The sequence below is a fragment of the Phascolarctos cinereus genome, unplaced genomic scaffold (assembly GCF_003287225.1).
Source record: "Phascolarctos cinereus isolate Bilbo 61053 unplaced genomic scaffold, phaCin_HiC Scaffold_4;HRSCAF=312, whole genome shotgun sequence".
Classification (NCBI taxonomy): domain Eukaryota; kingdom Metazoa; phylum Chordata; class Mammalia; order Diprotodontia; family Phascolarctidae; genus Phascolarctos; species Phascolarctos cinereus.
In genome coordinates, this window is record NW_027555847.1 from 404,640,087 (window position 1) to 404,665,757 (window position 25,671).

The window sequence follows — 25,671 nt, forward strand, 5'->3', positions numbered from 1 at the left end:
ACTGATGGAGGTATTATTACTAAGTCCATTTTGTCCAGTTGTGTTTGTTATTTTTATTTCCTAAAATGTACAGAAACTAGCCATTTTGAAAAATCTTATTCAATAACTACAAGCATTACATAGTAAATCAGTAATTTCTTTAAAACTGTTTTCAGGTACCAATAATAAAACTCACTGACCAGGAGACAGAAGTGAAAGTTGACATCAGTTTTAATATGGAAACTGGTGTGAAGGCAGCTCGGTTGATCAAGGATTATATGAAGGTATGCTTTTTATACCTAAAATTGAATTTCAAATAAAAAATGTAAGGAATTTTAAAACTTATTTAGTTCTTTAATTTTAAACTCTAAAATTATAAGAAACAGTGCTGGATATGGGATATATTTGGAAAATGACTTAGTTTTATTTTTAATGTATTATATTTGCCCCAGTTGGTGCTACACAGTTATAAAGGAGAGTCCTTTTCTAAGTAATTATGAAATTTGCTCTTCTACTCAAACTTGAGTATTTTTGCCACAGTTTACACGACAAAGTTTTAGCTGAGAGAGTCTCATTCAAAGTAACTGTGGCAGATTTGCTTCTACATTGTAAACTATCTTGTTCTGTCTCTAAATTTGAAACAAAATATTTTGTTCTGAAAAAAGTCATTAAAATTCTCTTTCCAGTATTTATTTGTAGAAATAACATAGAAGACTAGTCATATATATGAGTTTAATTCAGGATTTTTAATGAGAGTTCAGTAAATAATAAATTAGTTGTGAGTTTAAAACTCAGAAAAGTTTAGTATTCAGTTGTAACTGTTACTACAACTTAAAAAATTCAAGGAAAAGTATATCCTTTGAAGTGACCTTCATTTTGATTAAAATGAACTTAACATTTTGTTTGAACACTTGATTAAATAAAATATTTTTAAAGTGGTAGCTTTATTTTGTTGTAGGTTTTAAAAATCCTTTCTTACAGCAGCACCAAAAATGGATGACTTGTAGAATGTTATAAACCTTCCTTAATGTGATTCATGTTTCAGAAAATGTTAAACTAAAATATATTTAGGCTTTTAAAAATATGTTTTATTTTTTCCCCCAAACCCATGTTGAAACGTCTAAAGTTTTGGGGGCAGCTAGGTGGCACAGTGGATAGAGCACCAGCCCTGAAGTCAAGAGGACCTGAGTTCAAATCCGGCCTCAGACCAAACACTTGACACTTACTAGCTGTGTGACCCTGGGCAAGCCACTTAACCCCAACTGGATAAAAAAAACCCCAAAAAACAAACAAACAAAAAGAAACACCTAAAGTTTTGAGTTCCAAATTCTATTCCTCCCTCCTGTCCCCCTGCGATGGTAAGCAATCAGGTATAGATTTATATAGGCTTTTAAAGATTTCTTTTTTCTCTCTCTCTCTTTTTTTTTTTTAACTTTTAGGCAATTGGGGTTAAGTGACTTGCCCAGGGTCACACAGCTAGTGTCAAGTGTTTGGTCTAAGGCTGGATTTGAACTCAGGTCCTCCTGACTTCAGGGCCGGTGCTCTATCTACTGCGCCACCTAGCTGCCCCTAAGATTTCTTTTTTTTTTTAAATCAATTATTTGTTATTCAGTATTTAGGGTTAGTATGACACTTGAGGAATTGTTGCATCATTGTACATCTATAGATAAAGATTTCTTCTTTAACCTAAGTTTGACAAGTACTATTATCCTGAATTATCAGAATTAAAAAAAAATTAAACATCAAAGTTTTATAAAAATTCTGATGTTTTCAAATCACATCATCTTATACTTTAGTGGCTCTTTGATTTCACTGATGTGGATCTCCCTGCTAAACTGCAGAGGCAAAAACCCATCCATGCCTGCATATTCTGTAATTCTTATCCATATCCTCCCATAAATTCTCTGTAGGAGATCCACCCAAAATAGTAGGGGCCATTCCCTAGATTTCTTGACCTTGCTTGGTTACTAGTGAAGTACATAAACCCTCTCTTTAAGAGAACCAGCTCTTGAGTCAAAGAACTTGGATTCACATCCTATCCCTGATGCTTTTACTACCTTTGTGGCCTTGGACAAGACAGTTAACCTCCTCGGGTCTTATTTTCCTCATTTGTAAAATATGTGGGTTTGACTATATCTAAACCTCTGACTCTCAGACATCTTCTACATTCTGTGATCCTATTTCTCTTTTTTTCCCAGTGATAGTTTTCTCTGATGGTATCTTTTAAACCATTCCTATGGAATTCTTCCTTGATAATATGCTGCAATATACTCACGCTCACTCTCTGCTTCTCCACTGCTTTTGGAATGACCCTCAACTTTAATTCTTCAGAGACTGTGATGTTTTGTGACTCTCAGTCATCCAGTATTTTTAGAAAAATATTGACATTTTAAAAATGTACTTTTGTTTCAAAGAGAAGATTGGAGTCATTAAATTCCTCAGAGGCAGTCCAATCTACTCTTCTCTTCCTATTTAATTCTGGACCCAGCTCATTGTCACTTTGCAGAGTCTGTCCAAAATGTTTTACTGTTGGACCAACTCTATCCAATTATATTGTTAAAATTTTGGATAATAGGCATGCTTCATCCACTTTCTTTTTCTTATTTAGATAGTTAGGCGGAACTCTGATTATAGATCTCATTTAGGATACTTCGCATTGTCCTAAGGGCACAGACTCCATCACTCTTGTCATTTTATTCTTAGTATATAGTGTATAGTAGATGCTTAATAAATACATAATTGATTTTGTAATTATTAATATTTCCTCATGCATATGTTTTGGAGTTCCTAATAAATTCCTAGATTTTTTTCCTTAAGGGATTATAATATCTTGAAAATTGAGCTCTCATTCATTCAATATTGGACCTCTTCCAAATATCTATGGTGTGGTCCAGCCTGTTTTTCCCATCTTTAATATCTTTAGAGCCATTTTTATGCCCCCTTAGGGACTATTCTATTATAGTCCAAGCATAATGCAGCTCTATTATTATTGAAGACAATAGTTTGCCATATAAATCTTCATAGATCTTTTCTATTTTTTGTTTGATTGTTCATCTAATTTCATTGTTACCCACCCTTGGTATGGACTGGCTTAGTTGGATTAGTTGTAAATTTTTTTTCCTCTACTGCTATTTTCTTTATTTTGAACCTACAAATAAAAAAAGTTCCATATAAATAGCAAAACACAAAGGATTGTATATGAGACCATGAATCTCTAATTCATACTGCTTATTTTTTGTTTGTTTGTTAAAAAGTACATAGCAAATTCCACACATTACATTTAAAACTATCCTTCTTGTCTGTATTTCTGTTGTCTTATGTGCATTTAAACAAAAATGTTTCAGTGGGTAGCTACCTGTTCTGGTGTTAGCATTGTTAACCTGCCTACTCCATTCAACACACCAGATTTAAAAAATGAGAGAAAGGTAGAGGGAATCTTTGTAACAAATATGGGTAGTTAAGCAAAAAAAATCCATGTAATGGCCATGTCCAAAAGTGTATGTCTCTTCTTGGATTCTTTCTGTACTTTGATCCCATCACCTCTCTTTCATTAGATGGCTAATATATTTTGTCATATGTCCTTTGGAGATACAATTGGTAATCACATCATTTAGAATTCTTGAGTTTTCACAGTTGTTTTTCTTTACAATGTTGTCCTTATATAAACTATTCTTTTGTTTTTGTGTACTTTACTCTGTATTATTTCATACTACAAATGATTCTCTGCAAATTTTCTTTATTTCTAATGGTACAATAATTTAAAACATTCTTATTAAACAATGTGTTCAGCCATTCTCCAATGGATGGGCATCTCCTTTAGAACCTAATTCTTTGCTTCGCTTTTTCTTTTACTTCTCAAAATCAAGAAGTTTGTTCTGCCTGCAGCTCTTTCTTCCCCAGTATTCTCCTTTTCCTTAACTCTGCACCCCTCATTCCTGATTGTTTCTCTGTTGAATTTGATGTATTTCTGCACCAAATTGTTTGAGTCTGTGTGTTTAGCCCTTTCTTATCTGTTTCAGTTAAAAGTGAGGTTCATTTGATGCCCATTCCCCATATTCCTTCCGTGCTTTCATACTCCTCACACATCTCAATTATGAAAAAGAACAAGTTCTAATACTTCCTATACTAATGTATTTCTTATATTTGCCCTTATTTTCTCTCTTTTTAAATACTGAGAAAGGAAATAATCTGTCCCTAGGACTCGTATTTTTCGGATTTAAGTCCCTAAATTCTTTTTGAAAACATTAAGGTTCTAAAGAGACACTTGTTTCACTTCCTCTTATCATTATCAGAAGGCCACTTCCATTTGCTCAGATAAATTTTACCTTTTTTGTTTTCTCTTGATTCTTGTACTGGCATTTCAAAGGTTCTACTTAACTCTGGTCTTCTCTTCAGAAATGCTTGAAAATCCTCAATTCCATTAAAGGTCTATTTTTTCCCCTCTAGTAAGATGGTACTTATCTTTGCAGAGTAAGTTATTTTTGATTGCAAGCATATGTCTTTTGCTTTTGAAATATTACTTTCCCAGATCTCCTTTCATTTAAATTAGGGGCTTCCAGGTCTTTTGGGGATCCTAGATTTCTTCTTTGGCACTTGAATTGCTTCTTTCTGGATGCTCACAATATCTTTTCTTTGATGTAGGAGCTTTGGAATTTGGCTGACATTGCTAGGACTTTTTATTTTGGAGTTCTTTCAGAAAGTGATAGGATTTTATCTTTTCTTTGATTTCTTGTTCTAATAGAACTGGTTAGTTCTCGTTTATGATTTCTTGAAATATGCATTTTAAAAATCATGGTTCTCAGTACAGTGGATAGAGCACCAGCCCTGGATTCGGGAGGACCTGAATTCAAATCCAGTCTCAGACCAGACACTTGACACTTACTAGTTGTGTGACCCTGGGCAAGTCACTTAACCTCAATTGCCTTGCCAAAAAAAAAAAAATCATGGTTTCCAGGGAATGTAATGATTTTTAAATTCTCTCTCCTTGACTTATTTTCTAGGTTGTTTTAAGTAGCAGAGAGGTTTTTCTTCTTTTTCCTTTTTTCAGTCATTACATTTCTTTTTAAAAATATTTCTTGATATCTCATAGAGTTATTTATTTCTGTCTGGTCTATTCTAGTTTTCAGGGAGTCCATGATTAGGTAAGGTTTGCTATTTTCTGCTGTAAAGTATTCTCCTTCCAGTTCTTTCCTCCAGAGCTTGTTTTTTTTTCTTTTTTTAATTCCTTAAGAGAGTAAAAAAAAAATCTAGGTATTTATATAGTTCTTGTGGAATTTTTTTTTCCCTTTGAGTGTCTGATTATAGTTGTTACAGAATTACTCTCTTTTGGCAGATCTCTAAATTAGCAGTAATTTTTGGTTCTGATCAGCGTCTTCTTTGATTTATCCATCAATTTGGCTTTCATTCCTCAATTTGGGCTTTATGTTAGGAAAAAGTTGCATGCCTGCTATACTTTTGGGTGGTGTGGTTGACCTTCTTTGTCTAGCACTTAGCACAGTGCCTGGCACATAGTAGGCACTTAATACATGTTTATTGAATTGGATTGAATAGCTCCGAGTTCATTACCAAGTGGCCTGCTTGTGGCAGTGAACCTCCTTGTATTTAGCTAGTTGTGTATTGCCAGGATCTCATTCAAGGACTCTGCTCTGGTAGAACTTTCAAAGAACTAGTACTTAAGAACCTAGGGCTCCTCTGTGCCACAAGGAGTATCATAATAAGACTTGGTGGGGCTCATATGATCTTCCTGAAGAAGCAAAGAAAAGTTGATGGAGTTGGCTCTATCATAAGATAATAAGAAACACCAGTACTACAACTTCTTGTAGTGTTGTTTCAGTTGTGTCCAACTCTTTGTGAGTTATGGGGTTTTCTTGGCAAAGATACTGGAGGAGTTTGCCATTTTCTTCTCCAGCTCATTTTATAGATGAGGAAACTAAAGCAAAGAGGATTAAGTGACTTGCCCAGGATCACACAGCTAGTAAGTGTCTGAAGCTAGACTTGAACCTGGTCTTACTGACTCCAGGCCACTGTGCCACATGACTGTCCCTTGCTACACTTAGTTGTTTCTTATTGTTAGTGATAAATATTTGCAGAAAAATCAATATAAAAATACCTGAAACTTTTCTATCAACTCCTGTTTCAAAGGATATAGATATGGAGAAGATCTACCAAGAGCTCAATAAAACTCTCTAAATTAAATCAGCATTTAATTTAATTTTGGGACCTCTGTATTAAATAGAGTTGAGGGGAAAACATGAAAAGTTTGTTGGAAAACGTGAACCAGAATAAGAAACAAGAGGTAAAATATTTGCATTCTATACAGAAACTTCACTCTTGTATATCATGAATATTTTCTTTGAGAAAAGAGTTGGAACTGAATATGAAAAATACCTAGCATCACAAAATATGAAATCAATTACATTTTAGCAGACAAGAATACTAAATATTAATGTGGAAATCATTCCCTTATCAGTTGCCTTTGTATAGTCACATAACAGATTTGACAGAGCAGACTTTAAAATCAATACCAAATTAGAATATCGAATAAAAATGAGAAGATATAGTAATCAGCTTGGTCTGATTGGAGCTACCTTATTTAAACAAACTGTTCATCCCCTAAATTGAGAAATGTGTAAAAGAATAGGTGACCCAGACCATCACCATTTCTTTTAGTTTAACCACTATAAATCAATCACTACACTGAGACCAAAAGAACCTAGAATCTGCTTTCTCTAGCACACCCTTAATTTTCTTGCCAAGTGGAGAGAGAGGGCAGCCAAAGTAAGCACTGATTTATAAATGAATGTAATTTCTTTTGTAGAACCCCAGTTCTACCTGCCAGCGGCTAGATAACCTCTTTTTGGGAATATTTGAGGGTGATCACTCTTTTGAGTATGGATTGAACTCAATCTCTATGGCCTTTTTCTGCTTTGAAATTCTCTGATTATTTTAATCTTTTGTAATTTAGTAATGTAATTTGTAATTGTAATTAGTTCCTTAATTTGTTTTGTGACTTTGGATGTTGACCAAATTTTCCTAAAGTACAAGATATATCTCTAGCTTTACAAAATACCTAAATTCATGGGAATTTCAGCTGGTCTGTGAAATTTGCAACCTTTCTTTTCTGTCCATTTGTTTATTCTTTTCTGTTTCCCCCCAGCATGGTCCATATAGACACATTCATTGTCATTAAGCATTTATTGAGCATTTAAATTGAATTGGACCCTACTTAATGCCATATTAAATTTAGAACTAAAAAGCATCCTTTTTCTTTCTCAGTCTTCTTTGTTAGTTTATCCTCCATTTCCTACCCCCCAATTGTGGGTATTCTCCAAGGCTCTGCCCAGGAACCTATTTCTCTTTTCCTTCCACATTTTTTCACTTAATGACCTCATCATCCCCCATGGGCTTGATTATTATCTCTGTATAGATGAATCCCACTTCTGTATATTCAATCCTAGTTTCTCTCCTGACCTACAGTCCTAGATCACCAACTGCCTATTGGACTTCTCCTCCTGGATTCAGGTATCTCAAATTGAAAATGTCCATAATAGAAATAATTATATTTTTTACCTCACTTCTCCCCTCCCCTTAACCCTCTCCCTAAACACTCTCTTCATCTGCACTTTTTATTTCCATTGATAGCATGATATCCTTCTAGTCAGTCAGGTTTACAGCCTTCACATCTCCAACTCCTACCTTCTTCCTTTCACCATATCCATTTAGTTATCAGGTTTTATTGATTTCACCTCCCCAATATCTTTTGCTTCCATCCTCTTCTTTCCATTCAAACTGTAACCACCCTAGCTCAGACCTTTTTTACCTCTTGTCTGGGCTATTGTAAGTCTCCTAATTATTCTTTTTGGCTCCAGTCCCTGCTCCCCTCCTCCTGCTACTCCAATCTATCTTCCACATAGCAGGGAAAATGGTGTTCTTAGTGCACATTTGACCATGTCCTTAACCCTGATCAGTAAACACTGTTACATCCTGGATCAGATGAAAGCCTTTCTATTTGTCCACAGCCCAACTCCAACCAACATTTCCTACTTTATTATATGTTATACTACCCTTTATTATACATACGCCACCCTTTATGTACTCTAGGATCTATCCAAAGGAACCATGTTGCCCACACTCCCATCTTCCATTTCAGTGCTTTTGCATAGGCCATCCTTAGTATCTGGAATGTGTTCCCTTCTTCATTTCTGCCTTCATGTCTAATCTTAAGCCTACCCTACCACATGAGGCCTTTTCTGATCCTTTCTCCAGGTGCTACTATTAATCTTCTTCCCTACCCCTAGTTACCTTGTATTTATTTTGGATATGTATTTTATTTACTTATTTGTGTATGTGGCTCCATTATACAATATAAAATTCCTAGGGTCAGGAACTATTCTATTTTTATCATTGTATCCCCACCTCCTAGCACTATACTTCGTACTTAGTAAGAACTTAATAAATGCTTATTGATTAGTTGATAGAATTTTAGATATGCTCCAGCATTGTGGGTGAGACTGGAGCATACAAAGACCACCAGTGAGGTGGCCATTAATTAGAGAAGTCAGAAACCAGTAAATACATCAGTGGAAGAGGTATTATAAAAATAATGGTTCCGAACTACGTAAGAAGCTGGAATATTATACAGTAGGCACCACAGTCAAGAAGACCTTGAAAATGAGGTTCAACTTCATTCCTGACAAAGCATCTTATACATTTCCTATCACAACAAGAGCCAGTTCCTTGGGCGTGGGCAAACAAAGGCCAGTGGGTAGGAGTAGTTGATCCATATTACTGACATGGGAAGTTAGCTAACTTGGTTGGACTACAGAGTCTGACAGAACAGTAAATCTTAAAATAAATATATCAGGACACAAATAAGACGTACTTCCATATATTTGCTTGTAAACATTTACAGCCAATAATTATTGGCCAACATTTGTCTCATGTTATTATTTCTCTTTCTATTATTGCCCTCACTTACCTCATGTGCTCCGCACTCTCCCTTCTACTCTAATTCTCCCCCCTCCTTTACCTCTTCTTTCTTTTCTCATCTCCTTTTCCCCCTTTTCTCCCTTTCTTCTTCCCGTTTCCCTCTTTCTTTCTCTCCTCCTCTCTTCTTTTCCTCTCTTTGTCTCTGTCTTTAGCAATATTGTGATCTTTAGTGCAACAGTTTTATATCTAAAGCACTTTCATTGAGGGTTGTTTTTCTCCTTAAAATAGAAAATATTTTTTTCTTACCACAGCACCTAAAGGTTAAAAGATAGAAATAGTAAGAACAGTTGATGAGGTGAAGATATAAAGAATAAACATTTATTCCTTTTCCTTAAACTTCCTCTCTTTTCTTTATTATGTTTCTATCAAGTACTTTGTCTCAACTGATCTCATTGTACTTTATAATCTATTTAACTCTATTCTAGTTTACATTATACTGTATGAATCTGTGTCCAAATTTTCTTCTTTTACTAGATCATAATCGAGTAGGATTTGTGCTTTTAGATATAAATATTTAATTTAATATTAAAATAAATTATTAAATATAAATCTGCCTCTCCCAACACTTAACACCGTGAAATTGCATAGATCAGGAACTCAGTAAAGGTGTCATGCTATTTGTTGTAAGAAAGTGTAGTTCCTGCCTTTATAGTTTAGAATCTGGTTTGAGGTGGGATATACACATATCTAAATCACGAGCAAATTATTTGCTTCTTTGGGACTGAATAATTTTTTTCCACCTAGGTCAAACATACTTAAGTCCTAAATCTGAAACTTAATGGAAATATTAAACATATTGACCGCCTTTCAATCAGTTGCACATTACTGAAATCCTTCTGGTGGCCTCTCTTTGGTTACCTTTACCCTGATTTCTTAAGGACCCCCTTAGTCACATAGTGAGATCTTCATAAAAGAAATATTATAGGAACAGCCCTTGCTTTTATTTAGAGCCTTTGTGTTCTAAGTTGTATTTTTCAGGAACGATAAAAATTGTTAAAGAGAAGGAAAAAATATTAGACTTAATTACCATTAATATTACTACTCATTTTCTAACTTGGAGGATGTTGCTATTTCTTAGTGAACAGGATTAACAATCTTAAATTAAGAAAGACTAACCAGGGTGATAGTGAACAAGGCTCATGTGATTATATAATTTTTCTATTCATTGTATAGTGAAAATGTTGGGATAAAAAAAATGAATCAGTAGTCAAAAAATTCATGTTACATGTTCCTGTTTTTGTTTGACAAGCATAAGTGTAATGAGAAAAGTATTGAACTTGTAATTAAGATTTACCTGGGTTTACATCCCTCCTGTGAAATTTCTCAGCTGTATCACTATGAGGAAGTGACTGAGCCTCAAATTCTTAATTTGTCTAATGGGGATAAAGCCTGTAGTACTTATCTCCTGGGTTGGGGTGGTGGTGGTGGTATGGAGATCTGATTAAGAGAAGGCTATTAGTAGGACTTGAAGGACATTAACATTAGGCTGAAACCAAAGAGCTGAACACAAAGTTGGGAGTATTTTAAAGTTAGACATTCTAATCTGGGTTTGTATAAATAAGATTAGAGTTAGAATAAGCTATTGGGAAAATAGTTAAGGCAAACAAATTGGATATTATTTAACAGAACTCCCAGGTATCATTTTAAAATTGTTTTGTTCTAAAACTCCACTACCATCTCCTGCCCTTATGATGTGGAGTTAAGGCTGGATTCTAAAAAGTTATACCAGGAGAGCCCAAGCTCCAACAAATCCTTGTAAGCTGGTAAGTCTAGATGACCTTTGTGTCTGTCATTCAAGGACCCTAGATAAGTTCAGTCTTCCTTTAGGATCCTGGCCACTCCATGGTGATGTTTTTCAGAAATAGCAGTTCATTAAGCCAGTCATTCAAGGACCTGTGATCTGTGTTGTAGAGGGGTTGCTCACACTGATGAAATAAATCACTGATCCTTAGCATATTGAAGTATAGAAGCTTAGCTTGAAAAAGCATGGAAATAGGAAGTTATTGACATCTTTGGAGTACATTTAGACAGAGAGCTACCTCTGATCACTGGGAAGGCACACCTTACTGTTCACATTGGCTGTGATAGCACATCTGAATTGGATGAGCTATTTTAAGGAGTGAATGAATCTCAGTGGGAGATGAATCTGCAGAACAAGTCAAAATCAGTAAAACAAAGAAATGTTTATTACTCACTATGTGTAGGGCACTGTGCTAGATAGTGGAGATATAAAAACAAAACAGTCCTTGCCTTCAAAGAGCTTAAATTTTTCTGGGGTCTTGCATGTACAGAGAGATAAGTAATGCAAACAGATTTTAAGAGGTAGAGTGTAGTAGCAACCAGGGAGATCAGAAAATGTCTAGTGTAGAAGGTGGTATCCAGACCTCAAGCTGTGCTTTGACAGAAGCTAAGAATTATAAGAAATAGAAGTACAGAAAAAAGACATTCCAGACATGAGGGGACTGCCTGGCAAAGGCATGGAGGTGGGAGAGGGAATGTTGTTTGCAGTAATAACTGATAGACTAGAAGTAACAGCTAGGAAGTACTTGTACCACAATGACCAAATTCTGTTACTGGATTAGGTACTTAACCCTTTTTTATCCAGAAATTTTCAACTTCATTTTTATGAGAACACTTGCAGTTTTATAAGTCAAATTGAAAAAAAAAACTATGGCTTTGTATTTAAATTTGAAGTATATCTGTTTTGGAAAAGAGGTTGTACCTATATTGAATGAATCAGTGCTACCTTGTTGATGCTTAAAACATAGATATCAAATATACTTAATACTTTTTAAGTGTGGGAACCTGTTTTTTTTTCCCCTGAATACTAATGCTCATAGCTTGTTTTTCAAAGACTAGAGCTATGAACTTCTAATAAATTTCAACATTAGTACTCAGTAATAAAATCTTTATAGTAGAAAAATTGTTCTTTAATAATTAAGGGGCTAAAATTTACAACTAAAATCAACCTTTTGCTTATTTAGATTGCATACACAAATAAAGATGTTTACAGAGGATGAAAATGGACGGACTATTCGTTTAACTGGTTCAGAATCTCACCCTATAGCTTAATGCTCACAAGTTAACATTGGATAATGTAACCATGACCTATTCTGAGCAAGATATCCAAAATTAGGAAGCTCTGGAGCATATGCTTCTAAAGAGATGAAATCAGTTGAGGAAGATTTTTTTTTAATATGTAATAAAGAACATGAACAAAACATTTTATTATAGGCTTTTGTTTTCTTGACTGTGTGTATTTATTACAATGGTTTTGGTTTTCTTCCTTTTTCTTTTTAATAATCTTATTTGGTTGGTAGACAGGAGACAGGAGAAGGGATAGGGATCCCAATTTTTTAAAATGAGAAGAGAACAGAAGGAAGGCCAGGAAGAATCACTGAGAAGCAGAATAGCTTTGAAAGTTTCATGTTGAACTTATAAAGATTATAGTTGAAAGTAAAAGCAAGCTTTGCATAGTAGAGATTCACAGTTTGATGTATAAATTCCTACTGTTTATGATGGAAATGCTTATATTGGTATTTGGCATTTAAGTTTAGATTTTTTTAAAGTAAAAATTGTACATATTTGTGTATGTATTTAAAATATGCAGAACACAAAAAATGCAGGAGACATAAAATTTATTTCTACCTTTTAGTGTATATGTACTTTATTTAAAAAAATATCTATGTATATATATGTTCACAGTTTCTTCCTCGGTCTTTTGTTTTTCTATTGAAATTTTTGTATTTGATTGAATTTACAATAAAAATTAATAAAAAGATGAATTATAAGCTATGTAGACAATTTTATGCTGAGAATTTTATTTTATTTTTACTTTTTGATGAGGCAATCAGGGTTAAGTGACTTGCCCAGGGTCACACAGCTAGTGTCAAGTTTCTGAGGCCAGATTTGACTTCAGGGCCAATACTGTATCCCATGTACCACCCAGCTGCCCCCTGAAAAGCATTTTATTAAAGATACTTACTACTTTAAATTGTAACTTTTTATGAGGTTGGGGAGAAAGTGAGTTGAATTGGCTGGGTTGAGAAAATCCTTATTTCTCTAATATACTCCTTTGAACAAGTATAATTTTTTAGTAGCTTGGACAAGATAGCTGTATCTCTTGGGCTAGATGTCACTTGAGGAAGGAGGTGAACTTATTTCTTCAAATAATATCTTTTCATTAGAGGATGTTTAAAACTAAGGTCTTTGCCCCATTCTCCTTTTGTAGCAAAACAAAACCAAACAGAAGGTACAAAACTTTTATCTTGACAACCCAGCTGGTGAAAAGCAACTTTCACCTATTTAGATACCTAGGACAGCTCCCAAAGCCTTTATGTAATCTCCTTGGAGGTTGTAACTCTCTCCTTTATCTCCCCTTTAAGATATTATAGAATTAGTCTAAAAATATATTAACTATAGTTTATCTATTTTCTTTTATTTACAGAAATACTCATTGCTGCCTTATTTGATTTTAGTATTAAAGCAGTTCCTCTTGCAGAGGGACCTGAATGAAGTTTTTACAGGTGGAATTAGCTCTTATAGCCTAATTTTAATGGCCATTAGCTTTCTACAGGTAAGTAATTTCTTCTTGATCGATTTTTAAAGATGAACTAATAAGTGTTTTGTATGCTAGTTGTCCTTTATTTTGTTTTATAAGAAGATAAAATGTTTCAGTCCTTTTTTCCTCAGTGTCTACTTATTCTTATTTTGTTTTGAAACATATGGCTCATATATAAAATGGCTTTGTGTAAATAAACTTGAAACTTTGTGTTCAAAAATTTAAGTTTTGGCCTATACTGAGTAATGTCTCATTCTGTGTCTACTGGAAGCACCTGGTGGAACTTTCTTTAGCCTGGTGCCTAAAGTAGTTGGGGAGATCATCCTCACTTCAGTTCCTGGCCCACCTCTACTCGCTTGCAGCTTTAGTTATGTGGAGCCAGGTGGTATATATAGGGTATGTACTGCCTCCAAATGGACAAAAAGAGGTTTCCTTCTCTCCTTCATAATAAGAAGGATTTTGCTATGCTAGGCATTATAAACCTTTTTTGTCTAAATGGTGTTGGGTTCAGTAAGCATTTGTCACCTTTTGTGCTAGGTGCTGGGGCAATTTATAAAGATAAAAATAAAACAATTCCTTCCCTCAAAGTGCTTATACTCTACTACTGTTGATTTTGAAAAGCTTCACTTAAGATAGAATATGGTTGTATTTAGTAGATTAATTCAAACTATGGTACAACTATTTTTTCCTGAATATCCTTTCAAACTTTGCTTCATCAATAACATTTTCAAGTTTTGTCCTTGAGAAAATAGACTAACTTAAATGCTTTTTTCCCACCTTCTATTATTATTAAGCACTTTTCCAGGGAACTTAGGTAAGATAAAAAATTTTATTAATGTATTTGGAGAAGCTACTAATACTTGTCAAGTAGTTCATTCTTTACCAATTTCTTTAATAGATCTCTTGAGTTGTAGTGTCTTGCCAGTGTTCAGGGCAGTGTTGTGTACTGGAAAAGGCATTTAAGAACTGAGATTGGAATCCCATTTCTACTACTTAAGTAACCTTGGACAAGTCTCTGAGCCACTCTGGTTTTCACTTTCTTCACCTGCAAAAATGGGAGAGATACTAGAAAATCTGAAATATGTCTTTGAACTCTCTAAGTGTTGTGATTTGAGACTATCAAAATTATAGGATCACATCCAGATCTAGAGCAGGAGGGGGCTTAGCAACCATATGGTTGATAATCTCATTTTACAAATGAGGCAACTCTGAAGTTCAGGGAGGTTAGACTAAAGTCACAGAACAGGATGGATTTAAATTCAGGTCTCTTGACTCCAGATATCTGCTCCTTAGAATTAAGCGCAATCTTAGTTTTTATAAGGGACATGAGGAAAATTCATTGCTATTAAAACTGTGTCTTTTAGTATTGTGATAATGTGGTAGATAGTGGTTAGTAGATGCACCCACTATACTCTAAGCACTGTTGTAAGAGCTGAGAATACAAAGAAAGTTTTCTTATTTGCCAGTTGGGAACATATAGAGTCTCTTAAAATATCCTTAATTCCATGCATATGTATATGTATATACACACATAAAATATATGATATCAGAAGACCTGGGTTCAAATTTCAGCTCTGCTTCTTACTGTTATGATATTAAAGTCTCTTTCCCTCTCTGGACCTCAATGTTCTTATTATAAAATGAGGGGGTGGGATTAGATGGTCTCTTAATATCCATTTTAGTTCTAAAGTGTATTATTCTGTATTCAAAACTAAATTAATTTTTTCCCAACTTCTGCTTGTAAACTCTTGTGTGATAACTGTTTTTAGTCTCCTAAGATAGAAAACTGACTCACATTTGAATCTACTCTCTATCCCCTATATCTAGGCTGTTACCTAATAATTTTCTTTTAAATTGTTTGTTACTCATCTTTCTTGACAGTTATCTTCATCCTATCATGTCTGGATTGCCACAACAGCTTTGTAGGTGGTCTACAATTTTTCTGTACAATTTGATCTTAAAATCAGGAGATGAAAATCTTATTTTATATTCTATTATATTACCTAATCAAAGATAGCATATTTCACATTTTTCTTTGGAAGAGGTTGGACTAGAACTGTTGTACCTTTTCCTACACCAAGTATTTGTAAACAGTATAGTATGGAGTATTAATTTCTGTTTGAAATTATTTCTAAAGAAAATTTTGTGGATTACATTGTTCTGATTAGTTTCCCTGCATTCTTGGCCTCAGACTACTTAGGTAGCCCAGTTACTTAAAAAAAAGAATGAGTACCCTCTAGGATTTGGTAAAGCTGATATACTTTATTGTTGTGGTTTACATACTGGGACAGAGATTGTCATTTATTATATTTATTTTCAGAGAATCTGTTACAATGCCCAATTGGAAAGCAATTAACTATGGTTATTTAATTGAATATTATAGCTTTAGGTGTGATAGGCATTGGCATCTCTTTGTTGGAGACTGTGTAAGAAGGAAATATTGGGTTTTTACAAAGTGTTTTCAGGAAAAGCAGCTCTTAGGACCCCTTTCCTCCTTCTTACCCATCCCTTCTTGGTTGCCATTTGTTTAGATTTAATGTAAGCTGAAACTTCCTCTTTAAAGCAAAACATAAGGTGGCTGAGCACAGTGACCTGAATCACATACTAGTTTGTTTGAATAGTGGAAATATGCTTATTAATTATTATATATTAGGTCTATTGATTATTCTGTTTTACATAAAATGTGAACTGTTCATTCTGGTGCTGCCCCCTTTTGGCTTTACTTAAGAATAGTCAGGAATATTAGACTTGGACTGTCTGGAATCCAAACTGATTTGCAAGGTCATAAATTTATAGCTGGAAGAGTGGTTGATGGTCATCTAGTCCAACAGACTCATTTAATAGATGAGGAAACTGAGGCCCAGAAAAGTTAAATGCTTTGCCCAATATAACACATGTAGTGAGTAGTAGAACTTAGATTTTAACCAAGGTTTAGGGTAATAAACAGTTCTCTAGCAAGGCCTAGGAATAGAGTAATTCTGTTTAAGCCAATATTGTGAATAACTTTGAGTTATCATACAAACCACAAATAGATGACCAATTTTGAAATATGCTGTAAAATGTGTTTTACATCATAAATATGCTAAGTATAATCTTTGATTCAGAAAGCAGTTCAAATTCTTTCAGGGTCTTAGGATCATAATAAGCACTAGTTAGCAATTGTGAGAGAAGTGCTGGCTGATAGGAGATTTGAGTCTTATAGGATACCTAGACAACAGAATCGATGGTGCATGATGTATTTAGAAGATTTACTCAGATCTGCGCCAAGAGAAAATGTGTTTCTTTTGCAGTTGCATCCCAGAATTGATGCCAGAAGAGCTGATGAAAACCTTGGAATGCTTCTAGTAGAATTTTTTGAGCTGTATGGAAGAAATTTTAATTACTTGAAGACTGGTATTAGAATAAAAAATGGAGGTGCCTATATCGCCAAAGAAGAAATCATGAAAGCCATGACCAATGGATATAGACCATCCATGTTGTGCATTGAAGATCCTCTACTGCCTGGTAAGACTAAATGAAAATCACTGAATGTTCTCATTTTCACTGAGTCTGAGCAAGAAATCATTCTATGAAAAGGAACATGATTCTTACATTTTAAAATTTAGGCATTTTATTTAATTATGAAATACAATGAATACTGAAAGTTGTGAAGATTTCTAGTTGTTAAAGATTTCCAATTAGTGGTAATCTTAACCAGGAAAATAAAATGTAAAATATGTCACCTCCCTTCTCCTCCCTTTCCTTCTGAGTTGTGAAGATTATATATTTGTTATGGCAAACCGTATTATTTTTGTAAAATAAAGTGATTTTTATCTAGTTAAATTACTGATTTAAATGAAATATGCCCTGGTTTATAGGCCCAAAGCTTAGACCTAAGTGTCTAAAACCTAAGAAGGTGCTAAGTTTTGTCATGCCTTTGTATATGCCTTGCAGTGTGTAATTAGTTTTAAGCTTAGGTTCTGGCTTTCAGGTACATTAAATTATCTTAGTTGTCATAGTATGTCAGTTTTGTCTTAATGGTTGAGTACAAGATATTTGATTAGGAGATGCCAGTTTTTGCTTGCCTTTGTTTTTCTTGTAAATATGTGAGAAATTTATGACCAACTCTCAATTACTGATTTTCAAGGTAGGAGAAAAGGAGTCACATAACATAATCTAAAAATCATTTGTATTTTAACTTAGATTACAGTTAGAGATAAATACATTCAGTTATATAATCATTCAGCTACCTGTTTCCCCACTCACATCCTGTTGTATGTATCATGCCCTGCTATTAGGGACCAAGATTTGGCTGGAAAGTCAAGGTAATTGCTATGGGTAATTGTGAACTGATTATCGCAATTACCTTGTGTAAAAGTAAATACAAAAAAATCATCTGGGTAATTGCTCTTTAAATGCTTTGTAGATTTTTATAACTTTCATCTTATTATAGGAAATGATGTTGGCAGAAGTTCATATGGTGCCATGCAAGTGAAACAAGTTTTTGACTATGCCTACATTGTTCTTAGCCATGCAGTGTCACCATTAGCAAGATCATACCCAAACAGAGATTCTGAAAGGTAATATGGGTCTCTTATGTGTTTGGAATATTTTGGAATTATGTATTCAGTTACCTACCATCATGGAGTTGCTATATTCCTTATTAACATTTGGAAAGCACTAGCAAAAGCAGGATTTCTCTGATTACAGATTGATGATCCAGAAAATGCAAAATCTAAATTGTGGATGGTAGCATAACTAGCATTTACTTTAAGGTCCTCTTTTCCTCAAGTGATTCTACTTTGCCCTTTTCAAATCCTAATCCAAAACTGAACAGTTGCTAGCTAATTAGATTTTGTTATCTCTACAGGAACTCTTTAGTTTGCCAAAATTCAACCTATCTAGCAACTGAACATATGAAGGGGGGAGGTTCCCTGAGTAACTAGAGTTCCTGTCATGTCTCTTGTGAGTCAACACCTATTTTGTTCGTTAGTTTAAAATACATGAGAAGTAATTGACTCAGAGCAATTGCTCTCAAGCTTTTTGGTTTCAGGACCACTTTGCACTTTCCAAAATTGAGAACCTCAAAGAGCTTTTGTTTATGTGAGTTATATCTATTGATATTTACCATAATAGAAATTAGAATATCTTAGTATTATTATGAAGTTAGTTTTGACCTTGAGGACCCCCACAAAGGGTCTCAGTGACCTTTAGGGGTCCTTTGACCACTCTTTGAGAGCTTCTGACTTAGAGAATTGTCTTAGTGAAATACAGAAAATAAGCAACATGCTCATTCCTGAGGAATCTACACCTTACCCTTCATGCCTCTTCTCCTCCTCACAAATGAGCTTCTTTCCCTCAGGCTATTTAAGAGGAAGAAGAGGGGAGGAAAAGATCATGCTGGAACCAAGAATGCATTTTGCCTTTAAAATATATTATTAATTAGTTATAGTTGAAATCATAATTAGAATTTTAGATTACAGTTTGGGTTGAATTAGTCTTTGTGGGCTGGTCTTAAAACCTAACTGCTATTTATATTTCTGTAATGCTATTCCAAACAACCAAATTTATAAATACAATTTTAGAACACATCCCATTCATAAACTTGGAACAACCTATGTGAACTCATATCTCATGTTGTACTTCACACAATCTGTTCTGCTTAACATATAAAGTGCTTTTGGATGGCTCTTGTTTATAATTTTATCTGTTGACAATGATTCTCCTACCAAGGTTATTAGAAAGAGATAGGCAAAATTCTGATACTTTATTGAATATATAGCATTTGACAAGGTATGAAACCTGCTGTCAAGAGAAACAGTTTTATCCACATGAAATTTAAATTTTGGTGTATATAGTATTAATGTCCAGATTAAATAGACTTTTGGTGCTACCTTATTTAGGATTTTGAGTTAATTAAAGAATTTTTCTTTGCAGGGGAAATTAAGAGCAGCTAGCTCTAGGCCTGAAGAGCAGAGGGCTAGTATGCAAATAAGGATCTTGTTGAGCACAACTTCCATAACATGATCTCTTAAGAGGACTTAAGCTTATAGCAGCATCCAGTATCTGAAATGTAAACAGGATTTTTACTTAATAACAGAAATCAAGGAAATTTTATAAAACGTTAGCTTCTTTGCAATTACCTTTGACTTAGCAAGCTGTCATGTTGACAAATATTATTTAGATTAGCTGGTTAGTGGGAAGGATACAAGGTAATTTTCAGAAATTTTTACAGTAATCTTCAAACTTTTTTTTTAAAGTACACTAGGTAGAATCATCAAAGTAACACAGGAAGTGATTGACTATAGAGGCTGGATCAAAGAAAAATGGGGAAACAAAATTAATCTATCACCTGATCTTGGTAAGAAAGATAATTATGTTTATGATGACTTTTTTTATTTTTCTAAGATAACTAACATTGTCTCAGTTGTATATAACAACTGAGAAACTATTGTGTTCGTATTTACAAAATTCTTTAATAAAAAAACAGACTATTTAAGAAACTGTTTTTCTTCTAATTTTTTTCCTTAACAGATAATAGAATAAAGATAAAAGAGCAGATAACTCCTTGTAATGGGGATCAGCCTCAAAGCAGAGACACAGAATCACCCTTTAGCCAGCGTTTGACTTTACCTTTGTCTAGCACTCAGCCTCTTTCCTCTGGTTCATCTACATCTTCTGTATCTTCACTTTCTGGAAGTGATATTGTAAGTATGGATTATTTTGTGATTTGTGGTCAATGTAAAGCACCCATTAATAGTATGATAATACCTTCTTCTGAAGGTACTTCTTTAACACACTGCAACAGTGTAATTTGTGGTGAATGTTAAAATCTCCCTTACAATTGGTATTTTACATAAGAATTTCAGTGCCAAAAATCTATATAAATGTTTTCATTAAAAATTGTCATAAAACTTAAACCTGATTCATTGCAACATATAGCCCTTTCTTTATCCATGTATTTACTATGTGGGGGATGTGATCCTTGTGGTTAATAGCATCTACACTATTTTAAAGGAAAATAAAACAAAAATTGAATTTCTTAAATTTTGAATTTAAAGATACTTTTGTAATAGGGAAGAGACATTAAATAAAGGCTTGCATGATATTGTTAGTTATTTAAGTTTCCTCGGTAATTTTTTTATTCTAATTGAAGTGAAATGCTTCATAGAAAGTACAGGTAACTTTATGATTTGGGTTTCAGATTGACAAAAATATCAGGTTTGTTAGCTTTCATTAACCTAAGACCTAGTGATTTTGTTTGTCATTACTTATTTTTGGTAAATAAGCTAATATTCCTTTTATGAAGCTGCTTTTCCTTTCTAATTTTTCTCTACTAAAAAGGATTCTGATACACCACCTTGCACAACTCCTAATGTTTACCAATTTAGTCTGCAAGCACCATCTCAGCTTATGGCCAGTTTACCTACAGCATTGCCAATGCCAAGTGGTAAACCTCAATCAGCTCCTACTAGAACGTTAATAATGACAACCAATAACCAGGTACAATTATTTTTATATTTCTCTAAAATGTTAATTTCTCATTTCCTGAATACAGAATTCCAGTTGGTTGGAGGTATTTCATTGGCAGAAATAGTTCCCCAAAACAGAGGGGTTTTTTGTTTGTTTGGTTAGTTTTTTTTTTTTAAACCGTGATGTTGGATGAGCACTACAATGCTGTCTTAAAGTAGGGAAATTGAGAGTAATGGGGAATAGGGAGAGGAAGTTATTGAGGACAAAATATAAACCTCACCTAATCAGGGACACTTCTGAATATGAAAAAGTATTGGAGGATTTTAAAGTAGCCTTGGGAAGAAAAGGGATAGAGTGACCTTTGTGGTGTACCTGTACACATTTTCATACCTATCTGCACTCTCACCCATGTAGACATAAACATATCTTACTTTTACCTAAAAATATTCTCTCCCCTGCTATCTCCTCCTTTCGTGCCTGTTTCTCGTGAAGAGATGACCTTTTTCTTTGCCAAGGCAACTCTCTCTACATGAATCCTTGATCTTATTCCATTATGTCTTCTTCAGCAGATCCCTTCCTCTGTCACCCACTCTCTTTCTAATCTTTGGTCTTTTTGCATCTATTGTCATCTTTCATGATGCCTCTAAATATACCCATGGCCGCCCATCCTTAAAATACTCTCACTTGGTCCTACCATCCCAAAAGGTTATTATTCTATATATACTCTCATCTTCTTGACTAAACTCCTTGAGGAGGCCGTCTACAATTGGTTCCTCACTTCCTCTCTTCTCACTTGATTCTAAACCCTCTGTAATTTGGTTTTCAGGGTCCTCATTCAACTGAAGCTAGTCTCCTCAAGCTCACCAGTGATTTCTCTCTTTCTCCCCCCCCCTTTTTTGTTTTGCGGCAATCAGGGTTAGGTGACTTGCCTAGGGTCACACAGCTAGTAAGTGCTTGAGGCCATATTTGAACTTAGGTCCTCCTGACTCTAGGGCTGATGCTCTATCCACTGTGTCACCTAGCTGCCACTCAATGATCTCTTAACTACTAAATCTAATGGCCCCTTCTCAATCTTCAAATATCTTGACTTTCTCAACCTTTGACACTCTTGATCACCCTCTTCTCCTGGGTGTTTTCACCTCTCTAGGTTTTGAAGACATTGCTCTAAGCCTAACTTTTTTTTTTTGCATACTTTCTCTTCTCTAGGTTTTTGTGACACTGTTCTCTTCTTATTCTCTTTCTACATGACCACTGTTTCTTGGTCTCCTTTTTTGGTTCTTCGTTAAAATCATGCCCACTAACTGTAGGTGTCCTCCAAGGCCCTTTTCTGGACCCTTTTCTTTCTTCTAACTTTGTGGTCTCATCAGGTCCCATGCGTTCAATTTTCATCTTTGTGTGAGTGATTCCCAGATGCTATGTTCAGCATTAATCTCTCTCGACATCGGCAACTGCGTATTGACATCTCAAACTGGATGTCCTGTATGTACCTCACACTTAATGAGTCCAAAACAGGGCTCATTATCTTTCCCCAGAAACCCTTTACTCTTCTGGAGTTCCCCATCATTGTCAAGGATACCACTACCTTCTTGGTCATCCTATAACTTGGGTGTTGTCCTTGACTGTTTTCTCACACTCCACAAATCAAACTAATTACCCGGTCTGCTCTTACCACTTCTCACTTCACATTTTTTTATGTATATATCCTCTTCTCTCTACTCACACAACTACCACCATAGTACAGGTCTTTGTTATCTCACATCTGGACTATTGCAGTAACCTCTGGTTCATTTCCCTGCCTCTGGTTTGTCCCCACCCCAATCCATGCTCCATTCAACTATCAAAGTTATTTAATATCCTAAAGCTCAGTTCTAATCACATCACCCCAACTCAGTAAATATAAGTGGCTCTTTATTACCTTGAGAATCCAATGTAAAATACTTTGGCATTTAAAATGATTCACAACCTTGCTCCTTCCTACCCTTTGCTCCCCTCCACATACTTTACAATCCCGCAACACCTGCCTTCTTGCACACAATACTCTAGCTCTCAAGTCTGTGCCTTTTTTAATGGCTGTCCCTCTTGTCTGGCATGCTCTACTTTCCCACCTCTGCCTAGTGGCTTCTCTTGTTTCCTTCAGGAGTCAGTTCATATATTATCTTCTGCAGGAAGCTTTTTCCTCTGAGATTATCTTCTGTATTCTCTGTATATATTTTCTTTGTGCATAGTTGTTGCATATTGTCTCCCCTGTTAGAATGTGAACTCTTCAAGGGCAGGGGCTTTATTTTTGCTGTTACTTGTATTTCCACTGCTTAACCCAGTTTGTAGCACATAGTAAGTGCTCTATAAGTGTTTGCTGATTGACTAGATTCTTTTCTCTTCTTAATCCCCTTCTTAGCTGTGTCCCATTTCTCTTGTCCCCATCCCAATCCATCGCATTCTGTACGTAAATACAAAAATATAAATAAACAGACATGCACATAGGTACATAACAGTTAAGACTTTAAGTCAAAAGAATATGCAGCTAGCTTGTAGTGGTAGTTTGTGAGGGGTTTGTGTAGTTATTGAAGGGGTGTAGGGGAGTGGTGAATAAGCCTCAACTCCCAGTTACTAATTTAACTGTAAAACCTGAAAATTGTGTACTGAAATCACAGAAGCAATCCACCTATCTTCCTTCCATTAAGTGGCTTAATTTCAGTAAGTTATGTATTTAAATTAGAAATTGACACTTTTCAGCTTTCAGAAATATTAGACATTTACTACACATGCCAAAGGAAAACCTTCCCCTTTTTGACTGATTGATAGAATGCCCTGGAAACAAATCCTGCCTCTGATGTTTATTTTCAATTGACTTTGGGCAAATTACCTAACCTCCCTGGGCCTGATAGTTTCCTTATCTGTAAAATTAAGGGGTTGGACTGAATGGCCTCTGAAGTTCTTTCCAGCTCTAAGATTTTATAATATTTCTTTAATATTAATCTCCCATAGAGTGGGATTGTTTTGTAAGTAGCATTACCTTATAATGAGATCCTTTTGATAGTTTAGTAAATCACTTTATTTGAGGATGGGGAGAAAGGAGGAAGGAAAAGGGTCCATGTTACATCTGTATTAAATTCCACTTAGTGAGCAATGTTTTAGTGTACATAATACTTTGCACTCTATATTTAAATTTTTTAGTTTAAAGCATTTTTAAAAACTTAAAGCTATACTTTATTTCCATTTCATTTACTGTAAATTATTTTTTAGGACTTAGCTGGTATATAGGGCTTATTCTATTTCAAGTAATTGGGAAAAGGATTTTTTTCCCTTTTGAGATATGATTAGTAGTCCAAAGGAAAGATTTGAAAATGCTTTAATTTTTTATCTGTTTCCAAATTGTGCTTCAGAATATACATGTGGGGGAAAGTAGTCCCTAAGTAGACAAGCTAAAAGAATTTCAAAAATTTCGTAGTAATTTGAGCATAAAATAGGATAGCTGTTTCCAAGTGCTTTTTCAATATCATTTATTTCATTGTGGGGAAACATGGCCACATTTGGTTCCATGTTTTATATGATGAATATTTATTATTTAAAAAAAAGAAAATGTTGATGTGGGAGATGTGTAAAATTTTTTGAGTAATTTCAGACAACTGCAATTTATTATTTTAATTCAATATTTGATGCTAATGAGAAACTAAGTTAAAGTATCTCCCTAGCTGAAAATGGTTTTTTCTTCTTAAGTTTTTCTGAAATGCTCTCGGTTTCTTTGCTGTAACACACTTTAACTTATTTTTATTTGTATGTATTTCATATCTCCCATTAGTAGATTGTAATCTCTTTGAGGGTAAAGATTGTCATTTTTTCTTTTTCTATTCTTAGTGCTAAGTGTTTGGGCAGTTAATGTTTCAATGAAATGAAACTGATTTGGGTATTACATTATAATCTGGATTCCGACAATTAGTGAAAACCTCCTTAAGAGACAACCCTTGAAAAACCCACTTTTCCAAGCCCTAGTTGGTGTAGTGGAAAGACTGCACCTTTTGAAGGCCTAGGACCAGGTCTGCCACTTATTACCTATATGACCTTAGGCAAGTTATCCAATCTCCCTGAGTCTCAGTTTCCTTATCTGCAAAATTAAGGGGCTGGACTCAGTGACCACCACAGTCTCTTCCAACTCCAAATCTATGATCTCATGATCCTGTTTTCTCTGGGGACAATTATTTTTTAAATTTTATTTTCTACTCATATATAGAGACAACTCCTTGTAAGCACAGGCAAGTGTATAAAGTGTGTCAGGTAATGAAATAACTTCTGTAACAGAATCACAGAATGCTAGAGGAGGATAGTATTTCAGATACTGTGTCTGAATCCCTTATTCTATTGATGGAAAAACTGAGACTCAGAGAGATGATGGGATGTACCCAGGGGCACATAGGAAGTGGCACAACCAGATGTTGAGCCAGGATTGTCCGACTCTCCTGCAGCCTTACCTAAGATGAAGCAGCAACTTAGTCCTTTAATTAGATTTTAGTACAAAGCTTTCAGGATAGGAGCTTAGGATTTAAACATGTCTCAGAGATATCAAGGGTCCTCATGAATTACACTAGAAACTTTTCTCTCCTCCCCCCTGCCCCCCAAAAATTGATTTTTTTCATCTCAGTTGCTTTTCAGTATTACCCTGTAACAATCAGTCTCCTTTAACTTTCCCTCTTTGA

General features: G+C 34.7%; 1 protein-coding gene across 1 annotated transcript in view; it reads left to right on the forward strand.

Moving 5' to 3' along the window:
* The window catches only part of TENT4A (terminal nucleotidyltransferase 4A), an 85,773-nt gene that overhangs the window by 53,589 nt on the left and 6,513 nt on the right, over positions 1-25,671 (forward strand). Inside the window, 7 exon segments of the mRNA XM_021004426.2 lie at positions 156-263; positions 13,415-13,543; positions 16,819-17,032; positions 17,961-18,087; positions 19,768-19,868; positions 20,042-20,214; positions 20,852-21,010. Coding sequence (XP_020860085.1) covers positions 156-263; positions 13,415-13,543; positions 16,819-17,032; positions 17,961-18,087; positions 19,768-19,868; positions 20,042-20,214; positions 20,852-21,010 — 1,011 coding nt within the window.